At 44.3% G+C, this 12465-nt stretch overlaps 1 protein-coding gene across 4 annotated transcripts in view; it reads right to left on the reverse strand.

Moving 5' to 3' along the window:
* DYRK4 (dual specificity tyrosine phosphorylation regulated kinase 4) overlaps positions 1-10160 on the reverse strand; it is a 48374-nt gene extending 38214 nt beyond the window's left edge. For 3 of the 4 annotated variants that reach the window (XR_006604249.1, XM_013048864.2, XM_013048873.2), the window contains exons 1-2: positions 10063-10160; positions 4298-4391 (exon numbers count right to left, since the gene is read on the reverse strand). Coding sequence is in view for 3 of the 4 variants with exons in the window: in XM_013048864.2 (XP_012904318.1) it covers positions 4298-4391; positions 10063-10100 (132 nt within the window). In the remaining variant the exon portion in view is untranslated. Of the gene's footprint in view, positions 1-4297; positions 4392-9706; positions 9787-10062 lie in introns of all 4 variants that reach the window. The other variant, XM_013048866.2, reaches the window with a different exon arrangement.
* Positions 10161-12465: the final 2305 nt, after the last annotated feature.

Consider the following 12465-nt stretch of genomic DNA (forward strand, 5'->3'; position numbering starts at 1 on the left):
GAATGGAGGACAGAATTGCACCAATCCCGTGTCTTGCATCAGTGTCCTCTCCCTGGTGCCACTGTGTCTTCACCTTCCCTACTTTGCATTCTCCTCATGCCAAGCCCCCATCCCCAACATGCACAGTTTAACCATGAATCACAAGGGAGTACATTTCCTGCCCCCTCACTGATAGGGTTCCTTGTAGGGTTAGTTAGAACAGAATCTCGAGATACACTGTCTTGTCTTATTACCTTGGACTGAGCCCCAGATGTCCTCATCTGCAAAGTTCAGGGGAGAAAACAAACGGATTCTCAGCAGGCATCAAGGCCAACCTGGTCTCCTGCCCCTGGGCCACCCAGATGTTTCAGAAAGGCAGACACCTCTATCAAAACACCTGCCTCGATCATACCTCACCGGCTATTTTTCTATTTTCTTAGCTGGCTCCTCCTCGTCTCCTCCTCCTTCCTGTTAATTAAAAAAGAAAAAAAAAAATTCCAAGTGCATGATCAAGGTTGGGTGGGCAGATGAAACTCAAGTTCTGTGATTTCAAATCACAGCTTCCTCCTTGTAAGCTCCATAATCCCTTCCCAGAAGCCAGAGCAACTGTGAGTTCAAAACAAATGCCTTAACGCAGAGAGAGGGTGTGACAAGAAGAGAGAAAATAAATCTTTGGGGACTCGCTACAGAACACAACAAGTTTGACAATTAGGATCATCCGAGCACTGCAGAGAGCTGGGGGAGACAGTTGCTAGGCTCCTCACATCCCCAGGTAAGGTGTTAAGCTACTGTCGCTGCACAGAGCCTAAGCAAGCTGCAGCATCTCTCCATGGCCACTTGTAAATAAGATTCTGCCATGAAAGCCCCTTTGCTGTGTGAAGAAGCCCAGGATGTCTGGACAGAAAAGAGTAGCCTCCTGCTTATACCCACAGCCAAGCCTGGACTCAGGAGACCCATTAACAGAGTGAACATGGCCAGCCACTTGGGAAGACTGAGGCTTTCATCTCACTGATGCAGTGTCCTCTCTGGAGCCCTGCCCACCAGGCTATGTCCCTGGTGAAGGTGGAGGAAGGACAGCCTGGATGTCTTTAGGGCTTGAGGGGGGGCAAGAGCAGGAGTCCAAAAGCCCAAGTGCTTGGAGACATTTTCTATTGTCCCCAGTGCATGGCCTTGGGGATGACGTTTCCCCTTCCGGACTTCTGTTGAGTGGAGCTTGGACATTTATGGTGCTGGAAGCCACCTTAAGGAATCTGTAATCAAATGCCCTCATTTTACAGATGGAGAAAGGGAAGTTAAGAAGATTATCCATGTCATTGAGTTATTAACATACTACAAAACTCACCCAATTATCAAAAGCTATCATTAAGGTATTTCACATTCCTTTTCGCACACCACGTCTTTGAAACGTGGTGTGTCTTTTTCATGTGCAGCACAGCTCCAGTTGGACGAGCCCCAGCTCAAGGGCTCCATAGTCTCACGTGGCCAGTGGCTGCAATACTGGACCTTATGGTTCCAGAGGGCGAGGCTAACAGTAAACAAGTTAAACAAACAACTACATAATTAGAAAGAACGGTGAGCGGAGGCATATCCAAGGAGGCGGTACTCAGCAGTTAAATGGTTGGATGGGTAGGAGAGAAATGAAAAAGAAAATCCCTGTTTTTCTAGTGCTGAAAACAGAAAGCGTGCCTTTAGAGGGCTTAGGATGTACTTTCTAGCACTTGTTCATTAATTGACAGAAAAACTGTAAAGTCACACTCTAAATGAACAGAGTCTTCAGTCCCAGAAGCTGGCCACGAGACAACACATTTCCTTCGGACAGAGTGACAGAAAAGCCAAATGCTGTGCAATGGACTCACTCACTGAGATAATGAGGACCGGAAGAGAGGACGGTCGCTCTGCCAGCAGTTCGGATAAACTCTACCGTGAGGCCATTTTCCTCAAGTGCACAGAGAACCTATGTCACTGGAAGCCACTGGGAGACTCTGTGATCCTTGCCGGCTAATTGAAAGGATGTGGACTCTCCACAGGCATCCAAGACAAAGCACTCCCTGTGGAGATCTCTCTGTTGCAAATAGCTCTTTGATATTTTACTGTGTTTTGGCCAAATGAATGGGGGCATCTTTTAAAGAAGGATATACTACTATCTAGAGGATCACACTGTTGTCTTACATCAGTTATTAAAAACAACATTTTTAAAACTTCCTTAGCTGAAACACTACCAAGATCTATATTTAAAATACTTAAGTATTTATTATTATAAATATTATAGTTATAACTTTAATGTTACAACATTAAATGCCATGAAGTAAATATAAATTACTATCAATTTACGTAAAATATTTTTTCAACACTTGCTTGGGATAGTTAATATGCTGAGACCCATAGTACTCTCATCGTCCAAGTTTCTTAAGTTGAAGAGATTATAATTCATTCTTTTCATTCTCCAATTAATATTGTAACTATCCACTGAAACCCAAGATTCCATGTGCTGAGAACGGTTATTGATTTGTTTGTCTTTCCTTACTTAGGCTTATTCAGCTCAACTAGAGGAGAAGTCCATTGGGAAAAATGAACATATGGTGAAAAGACATTTATTTAGGGCCCATAAGAATAATTACCAATGTAAAGACAATAGCAGTAAGTTTAGATAATATTTTTTATTTTTATTTTTTATTTTGGGAAAGAGAGAGAGAACATGTGCACGTCCGCATGAGCCAGGGAAGGGGCAGAGAGGGCGGGAGAAGAGGGAGAATCTCAAACAGACTCCTCGAAGGGCTTTGAGATCATGACCTGAGCTGAAACCAAGAGTCGGACACTTAACCAAATGTGCCACCAGGGGCCCCTAGAAAGTATTTTTAAATGGTATTGGTAATTGTTGGCAGTTAACAAAATATAACATCAATGAATTGGTCTTCAGTGTGATTTTTTTTAAATTCCTATCATAGCAACTATAGCAGAATATGCTTTCCTTAAAATTAATATAAATATATTATGGAATTTTATACAACAACATTTAACAGAGTTAAATGACTTTACTCAACAAAGAGGCATGGAAAAGAGTAGTTAAGACTATGGGTTTGCATTCTATCTGCCACGCAATGTTGTATGGCAATGGCTGGTTAAATCCACTTGAATTTTAGCTTTCCCATCTGTAAAATGAGGATAATAATTGAACTTGCCTCTAAAGTTTATGTGAGAGACACCCAAATACTCAATAAATATGAGCTCAAGAAGGTAAGAAAATAGATACAATTTGCAAAACCTGTGATGATTTTTCTAAGTCGTAACCAAGACCATCTGTTTGCACAATATTTTTAAATTTGGACAGAACGTTGTCTTTATTATATTATCCTGTTTTGATGTAGACTTATTCTTTTAAATATTTTATATTGTTTTGTCAAAAGAAATGTTTTAAGAATTAGTAAATTTTTGTGACTGTGAATCACAAAATAATGGTTTCTGTTGTATGTGGTAATGCCAAGGGTAGGGTTGGGGGGCAGTGGGCTTTGCATTAGGATTCATTTTTATGAGTTATAACCCAGAGGGAGACAATGTTAAGGCTAAATCAGGAACACTGCTTGAAAGAGGTGATGTAAGAGTCATAATTTTAAGGAAGTGGTGTGTGATCTACAGGGGGGAGAATTTTTATCGGATCTCAGATAGGCTATTGAACTCTGGCTCTTCCATTCAGTGACACAAGCAGGATTCAAAGTCAAAGCTGAATGCCATGGGCTCAAGTTTGCCACAGAATTTTCAGAGCAAAGATCCAATATGATCTTTTGAGTCAGTGTGAAATTCAAACTGAGGGCATTAGATGAAAAAGTACATCTGATTAAGAGGTAATCTTGTGACCACATCACAAAATTACCTTTATGCTGTGGTGTTTCACTAGTTTTTGAGGCTGGGTAAAAATAAAGACACTATGTCTGTGTTAGGGAAAAACAAAACAAAACACACAGACCTTTTCTGGAAATGTTTGGGACAATTCTGGGACACCTCCTGTGTGGTTCCAGAAATACAGAGCCCAATACAAAAGACTGTAGTACAGACACCAATCCAAGGTGTCCTCAAACACAAGCCACCTGCTCAATGAAGGCCTTGCAGTTCTGGAGTTCACGAAACTCCACTCTGGCCCGCCAGCCAATCTCCCTCCAAGCCCACCCAGACCTGTCTGCCAACCAGCCTGGTCCCTCCCCACCAGAACTTCCCCTCATTCTGTCATCAAAGGTACTAGGAGGAAAACAGTCAGTCCTGGTCTCAGGTCCCCAAGTCTTCATGATGGTACCTCCCCTGCCCAATGACAGTCAAGGATCTTTACCTTCCCAGGGTTGAGATTCTGTTTCTTTCTTGCTTTCAAAATTGGGAAGGATGTCAAACTGCTATTCCTTGGTTTTTTAGCATCCATGGTAGTCCTGTGGGAAGAATAGTAAAAAGTACATTGGCAGTAGGAGCAAAATATAATATAGCCCCCGCACCCAAGGATAGGAAGAATGCAAGGCAGGCCTCGAGATAAAAAGTGGCAGGCTTAAGGTGTCTAGGTGGCTCAGTCTGTTAAGGGTCTGCCTTTGGCTCCGGTCATGATCCCAGAGTCCTGGGACTGAGTCCAGCATCTGGCTCCCTGCTCAGTGGAAAATCTGCTTCTCTTTCTTACTCTGCTTGCTGCTCCCCCTGCTTGTCCTCACTCTCTCTCTCTCTCTCTCAAAAATAAATAAAAATACTTAAAAAAAAATACAGTGGCAGGCCTAAAAGCAATGGCAGATTATCTGTTAACTCCCTTTTTCTGTCCTGGTGGCTGATGATGTCAGGAGAGAGGGCATCTTGACATCAGTCCTTGGGTGCTCAGGGTAAAGGGAGACAGCAGTCAAATGAGGAAGATGAGCTAATGAGGTGGCCAGCAGTTTAGGACACCAAACAAAAAGACCCATTTCCTCCAGCTCACTGCAAAGTAAACCATTCTCTTTCCACAACCGCCTCTTGCTCTGAAAGATAAATATATTAGTGGTTACTTGGTAGGTTACTGCTTACAGAAAAAGAAAAAGGGACAATGGGTAGAAGTGCTTTGCCTCAATCTCATTTAGCCATTTTTTTTGCACCTTCTTTGTTCAAAGCAGATCTGTATGAATAATGAACTCACTGCAAGATGAAAAACTAATTCACATTAAGTATACGGAATCTGGTTAAAGCGGGAATTCATGTAAATGGAAGAGTCTAGGAGGCTCTCAATCCACTGTTACATGCCTGTTCCATTAACAGACAGCAGCTGGGGTTCTGCTTTGTGTCCCTTTGATGCTCCTTTCAGCCTCTAACTCTAGCAAGAGCCAAGGGAGCTAAGGACCTATGAGCAAGGACAGAACAGGGATCGGTGCAAACGTCATCCTGGCTCCCGCAAACCACTCCATTGGTAGGTTCTTGCAGATCCTATAATAAATGGTGACAGCATCACAATTCTGAAGTTATTCAAAGGACTCAAGACAAGTCCCACCCACTATTATCGCCTCATAATGTTGAAAACCCAGAAATTACTTGTCTATATATAAATAAGAAGTTAAAAAATATGGTACACATGTACTATAGGATATGATGCAATCACTTTAAAAAATGAAGTAAGTCTCTATGTATACCTTGTAATGTATTCAATAAAAACAGAAAAATATGTATGATTCCACATTTGTTTAAGAAAAAAACAAGATGGAGGCACCTGGGTGGCTTAGTCCATTGAGCCTCTTGCCTTCAGCTCAGGTCATGATCTCGGGGTCCTGGGACTGGGCCCTGAGGCAGGGACTAAGCCGAGAGTCTCCTTGTCCCTCTCCCTCCACCCCTTCCCCCGATCAGGCTCTCGCTCTCTCTCTCTCTCTCTCTCTCTCCTCTCAAACAAATACAATCTTTAAAAAAGAGAAAAAAAAAAGATGTTTGCATGTCTTAATCAGGTATACTGAAGAATAAGGAAAAACATAAACTAAAAATAATTACCTTTGAGGGGTGGATCTGGGAGAGGTGAGTGGAAACATGAATTTTAACACACACACAATATGAAAAAATCCTAGGCAAAAGTAAACAAAAAGGACTAGTTGCTTCTCTTCAAATGATCATAATGTCACTTCTCTCTTCCCTTCCTTTCTTTCTATAAACATCTGCTGAGATGATTCCTCTGACAAACCAGACATAGCCTCTGGTTTGTCCTTATCTTGGAGGGAGACACATGGAGACAGGCCAGTACAATGCCTATAATCAGGGCAGTAACCGAGGCCAGTGCAAAGAGCTAACGGAGCGCACTGCAGGGGGGTGACTGAATCTGTTAGAAGAGCTGAGGAAGCCTTCACACCTGAGCACAGCAGAACTGTCCTTGAAGAACAAACAAGACAGGCATGGAGTCCAGAGCTGATGGACGAGACTGCAAGCACAACAGTATGAGAGAGCTCTGTCTTCTTCAGAAAGTGCGAGCACACGGACATTGCCGGTGGAGGGCCAGAGATGTGGTTAGACTCTAAAGAAAGAGTCGCATGGGCCATTCTAAGTCTGACAAAATCAGATTTGTACTTAGGGTCATCTCTCTGGCCATACCATGGAGCCAGGTTCGGAGAAGCTCAAGTAGGATGCTGTCTTGAACATCTAGGCAAGAGATGATGAGGACCTTCAGTCAAAGCCATGAGGCTGAGGAAACAGTGGATGTGGGAACTTGGGAATAATTGGGTAGAAAGAACTGGTAGAATTTGGGCCATCGGTTCGATGTGAGGGTTGCCAAATTCAAACATGGGATGAGAATGAATACAATTTTTCCTGCCAAGGCCTCCTCCATCTACTTCACAGGGATGTGGGAGATAGTGCAAGTCCCCCTGTATCTTTGCCAGCAAATGGAGCTCTGTCTCTCTTCAGCTTCTGGTAGCACTCCAGATGAAGAGAACATGTAGGTGAAGAGAACATGAAGACCTGAAGAATACATTGAGGGATCTTGGAGTCTAGTCTCCCTTCTGCCCTCAGATTCTGAGCAAGTCCTATGCCTTGTCTATACTCAGTCTCCTCATTTACAAGATGACAGGACTGGACTAGATGACCTCTGATGTCCCTTCCAGTTCTACACTGTATTAAATACTGACAGATTGGAAAAGGTCTATTGCGACTTATGCCACCAGTTCCCTCCTTTGGAGAATTCTCTGGTCACCAAAGACTATCTTACGCCATTTTCCCTAATAATGTTTTCAATCTGACTTCAATTTAATCTATGACACAGAAGCTATATTCAAAGCTTCCCAAATGCCACCTTTTATCCTCAAAATAAATGGTGAACCAGGAGAATATTTATATCTTGTTTATAACTGTTGCATGAAGGGTTAAAGATAACACATCTCAGAGCTAAAGTGAATACTGCTTTGAGAACTGAAACTAAAATTTAAAAACTTCCTCCTATTATGTCACACCAAGATCAGTTTCCCTTCCTCTCCAGCCCAGACCCATCTCCTTCCTCCAGATTTCAGCACTTTTGTGTGTGGAGATCATTTTGTCACTTGGTCAACAACTTGAGTGTTAATTGTTTTAGGGGTATATGTTTCATCTCTTCTTGATTGTGAATCTCTTGGAGGCAAGAATGATGAGCTCGGATTTTATTTTGTTTCTTATAGTCCTCCTTGTCTACTGAAAGCTCTTGGTACAAATGTGTTGAAGAAAGAGAAATCTAAGATAGTTTAGGTTAATTCATCAAAAAACTTGAGACCACCATCTGAATGCCAGAGACCATGCTAAGCATGGGGAACTGAGAGATAAGACAGAATTCTTGCTTTCAAGGAATTCAAGGTCTCGTGGGCATGACAGACCCATCAACACTGGGGCCAGCATTCTGCATACATAGTATTTTTACATAATGTGTTATCTATGTACACCAATCTTCAAGGCCCAGAAAGGAAATATATCTTTTGAGATTCACCTGTTACGATTTCAGTATTTTTACTGCAGCTGCCAAGCAGATTGATCTTTACACCCTGGGGAGCTATGTTTGGGGCAGAAATTGTGGCTGTGTGGGACTGGCAGGGACTCCCTTTGCATTTCTGTGAATAGGAGATAACGTACTTAACGTATGTAAGTTACTCTCACTGCCGCAAGGAAACTCCTTGGCCCTTCTGCCGTTATCCTTGAAACCCTTCATGGTCCATGGATGGTTGGAGCTGGAAGAGTTGTTAGGGGCCATTCATCCATTTTCCGACCCTGGCAGAAATCCTCTTTAGAGCACACCCAGCAACCACTGGGTCTCTGCTCGAATATTCCAGTGAGAGAGCCCACTGTTTATCTAGGCAACCCATTTCCCATTGGGCTGTTTATACATACGGCTGGTGCTCAGCAAACGTTGGTGGGAAGAAATGATATTGAGCAACATGTCCTCCAGGGATACTTGCTATCCTCTACGGAACAACAAAGAACACATCTACCCACCCTTCTACCCCAAGAGCTCTTGAATATTCAGAACAGTGCCTTTTTGCCTCCGCACCCACCCATCACCAGGCATTCTGTCATTTTATTTCAAGTACATCTTGGTAGGACAGAGTATTCAGGCATGACAGAACTTGTACTGTGGGGCATCTGGGTGGCTCAGTGGGTTAAAGCGTCTTCTTTCAGCTCAGGTCATGATCCCAGGGTCCTGGGATTGAGCCCCACATTGGGGCTCTCTGCTCAGCAGGGAGCCTGGTTCCCCCTACCCCCTCCTCTCTCTGCCTGCCTCTCTGCCTACTTGTGATCTCTATCTGTCAAATAAATAAATAAAATCTTTGGGGGGGGGAGGAAGAACTTTTATTGTTATTGTCCCTCTCTACTTCCTAGTTTTTTTATGACCTTGTTTTAAGTGGCTACAGTTTTCTAGAGTCTAGATTATGTACAGGCAGTGAGATCTCCACATCACTCACCTGGTCGCTCTGTTTCTATTAATGAAGACTAGACTGGTGTTTGCCCTTTTTAGCTGTAACAAAACAGTCACGTTGGATTTGGGATCAGCTAGAACCACGGACCCCCAGCACTGGGTCCTCCACAAGTTTGCAAAGCATGTGTTCTAGCCAAGTTGCTGGCGACAGTATGGAGCTGCAGAAGGCAGAAGTCAAAGAGTGGCTGTCACACCACTCGAGACTCCTTTCAGGTGTATCATTACCCTCTTGATAAGGACTAAAACCAAGGAGGGAAGGAATACACCTAAGTCCTAGAGTCAATAAGGCAAAGTCCAGGTCTGAAGAATTCCTTAGAACTCCTAGATTTTATGTACTTAACACATGTAGACGATTAAATCCTGGATTTTACATACTGAACACATGTAGATGGCAGCAAGGGACACGTTTTTCCTTTCATAGTTTGAACTCTCGGTTGTCTCCACTGAAGCCTGAACAGTGAAGCTTGAATTAAGATAGAGGTCAGAGGGGTCACAAGTTACCTAAGCCTTGAATTGGCTGATGGACATTTCAAATATAGCAAGCACCACGACTCAACTACAGATTTTTTTAAAAATCCAAATTTTGCATGGTTCATCCCCCTTTTAAGGAAAATATTTCCTAAGATGAGCATTACCTTAAAGTGGCAAGGACCACCCAGAGGGAAAGTGACGCCCTGTACGGACCTATGATCCACACACAGCTTAAAGCTGTCCTGCACTTGGCTCTGGTTGAGCATGGAGGCTGCAAGCCTATGGGCTGAGCCAGGATAGTCTGGTACCAGCCACATCCTAGGACAACCAGCAGGTGTGGGGTTGTAGGCTCACCTTTGACCTCCCAAAGTACCAGTCACGCCCTGGAGATAAAGGGGGAGGCAAGTTTTGTGCCCCTTGTTGTCGGTTCAGGGCTGAAAGCAATTTCAGATCTTTAGGAGTTCCCTAAAATCCCATTGCTCCCCACCCCGCACTCAGCTGAAGTCGTGAGGATGCAGCGGTTCAGAGCACTTTTCCTCCCGTCCGCGCCCACACCCCGCCCCTCTCTTTCCTCCAACCACTCCCCCTACTATTTTGCATTATCTGTACCTCCCTTCTCCCCTCTTCCCTCTCCTTCTTCCCGCGTTGCCCCAGAGGCTTCTGGCTCACCGCGGTACCTTCTGCCCCGCTAGCGCCCCGCACTGCCTTACTTGGTTCGGGCGCCGGCAGGAGGTGGGAAGAGCTGCATTGGGCTGGCGCAGACTGCCCGGAGGCCGCTTCGGGGCGCTCGCTGGGGCTCCCTGCCCGCGCCGGTGGGGGACCACGCCCTCCTCCCGTCGCCATAGAAACTCTGGCAGCCCTTTTTGTGACTTCGGCCGCGAAAGGACTTGGACTTTAGTCCCGTCCCAAGCCACCGTTCACAGCGGCATAAAGAGCACCTCTCTTCCCGCCCTACTCCCGTTCTCTCGCCCCAGGTAGAGCTGAAGGACATCCCAAGGATAGGCAGATTGGAGTTCCCCGAACTGCCCAGGCTCATGAAATTATCCCTACTTTTCTCCCTCTTCCAAAACGTTTGTGGTTCCTGGTAGCTCATAGCAAAAGTTCCGGATATAAAATAGTGATCAGATGAGCACTGTTTGAGCATTGACTCTGAATCAGGTTTTAAATGCATGAAAACAAAAGTTCTAGCCGGGTGACAGTAGCGTGACCTGGAGGTATAGCGTCTGGTCTCTGGAGGAAACGGACATTCAGAGAAAGCTTTTAGAAAGATCGGAGTTGAATTTGCGTCTTCGAGGCCAAATAGGAATTAGCCATGTAAAGCAGGCAAATAAGAGTCAGTGTAAAGGCCGGGAGCTAGGGGACCACGTGGTATCGCGGATGCTGGCCGTGTTTGGTGTGGCAGGAGTCAAAAGTGCCTATGGGCAGCGTGCGCGCAGGTTGAAGAAGCAGACAGGGGATAGCCAGTTTTGAAATAGCTCGTGAACTAAACAGGCTAGGGTGTATGTACCTGGATTTTAAGGTGAGGGGTGTTCATGCTCAGATTTCAGAAAACTTTCTGGCAATATGGTAATGGAGGGTAAGCCAGAGTAGGTTAAATATCAAGGCAAAGATGCCCGCTAGTAGTGAGTGATAATGTTTCAGAGTAAGGGACAGCAGGTGGAAGAACAGTTCTGAGCAATCTACAAAATGGGAAAGAGCTCAGGGACTGGATGTGAAGGGCGGAAGTGCCCCCTGCCTTCCAGTCGATGGCAGTGCCCTTTACTTACAGAAAATCTAGTGGGGGAAACACGGAGGGTAGGAAGGATGTTACTGATTTACTGATGACTTACTGCATCAGATTATCAATGGACCAGGCTCTTTTGTAGAGCAAGATCAGGGCTAAAAATAAATCCCGACTTGGCAGTCATTGTCATATATGACCACTGGAGTTTGAAGTCACCTAAGCTTAAAGGGTGGCGGGGTGGGACAGGCAGGGGAAAAGAATGGAATGGAATCACACAGAATAGGGCTTAATGGTGGAAAGAGTAGATGTAGGTGACACAAGTTTATAAGGCTGCAAAATAATTAAGAGCAGGCGAGAAAACTACAAGAGAATAGTGTCAGGTGAGCCCAGGAAAGAAAATGCATTAATAGGGAGGGTCTATAAAATTAGGTGAGAAAAATGTACACTGGATTTGACAACAGAAAGGTCATTCGTGCTTTCTGAAAGGCCAGTTTTAATATTATTTAAAGTAATTTTCAGTGCAGGCTATTACTTCTTTAAAAAGATTTTGCTTTTTAAAAAAGACTTTATTTTAGAGAGAAAGCAAGTACAAGTCAGGGAGGAGCAGAAGGAAAGGGAGAAAATCTTAAGTGGACTCTCCGTCGAGTGCAAGCCCAATGCAAGCTCATGACCTGAGCCAAAAACAAGAGTTGGAGGGATGCCTGGGTGGCTCAGTGGGTTAACCCGCTGCCTTCAGCCCAGGTCATGATTCCAGTGTCCCGGGATTGAGTCCCGAATTGGGCTTCTTGCTCCACGGGGAGTCTGCTTCTTCCTCTGCCTGCCACTCTGCCTGCCTGTGCTAACAAACAAATAAAATAAAATAAAATAAAAACAAGAGTTGGATGCTTAACCGACTGAGCCACACAGGTGCCCCCAAACTTACTTGGAATAACACAGAGGAAACAGGTTCATCAGGCTGGTGCCCGATGATTAATCAGTGATATCAGTACCGAATACAGGGTAGGCTCTTAACAAATATTTACTGTTAAACTGTACTATATAGAGCACCTTAATACCTTATAACTAAATACATGTTTTAAGAAGGGGATGCAGTGGGGTAGGAGAGGTGGTATATGACAATATAAAAATAAACACAAGAAAAAAAAACATACAAGTAATAAGCAAATGCTCACTTTATTTAAGATTTTTTATTTATTTGAGAGAAAAACAGAGCATGAGCAGGGGGGAGGGGCAGAGGGAGAGGGAGAAGCAGACTCTCTGCTGCGCATGGATTTCCAACAAAGAGCTCGATCCCAGGACCCTGAGATCATGACCTGAGCCAAAGGCAGATGTTGACTGAGGCATGCACGTGCCCCTGCAAATGCTCACTTTAATTATAATCCTAAATTCC

This window comes from Mustela putorius, unplaced genomic scaffold (assembly GCF_011764305.1).
Source record: "Mustela putorius furo isolate JIRA1106 unplaced genomic scaffold, ASM1176430v1.1 tig00003988_pilon_pilon_pilon, whole genome shotgun sequence".
In the NCBI taxonomy this organism is placed as follows: Eukaryota; Metazoa; Chordata; class Mammalia; order Carnivora; family Mustelidae; genus Mustela; species Mustela putorius.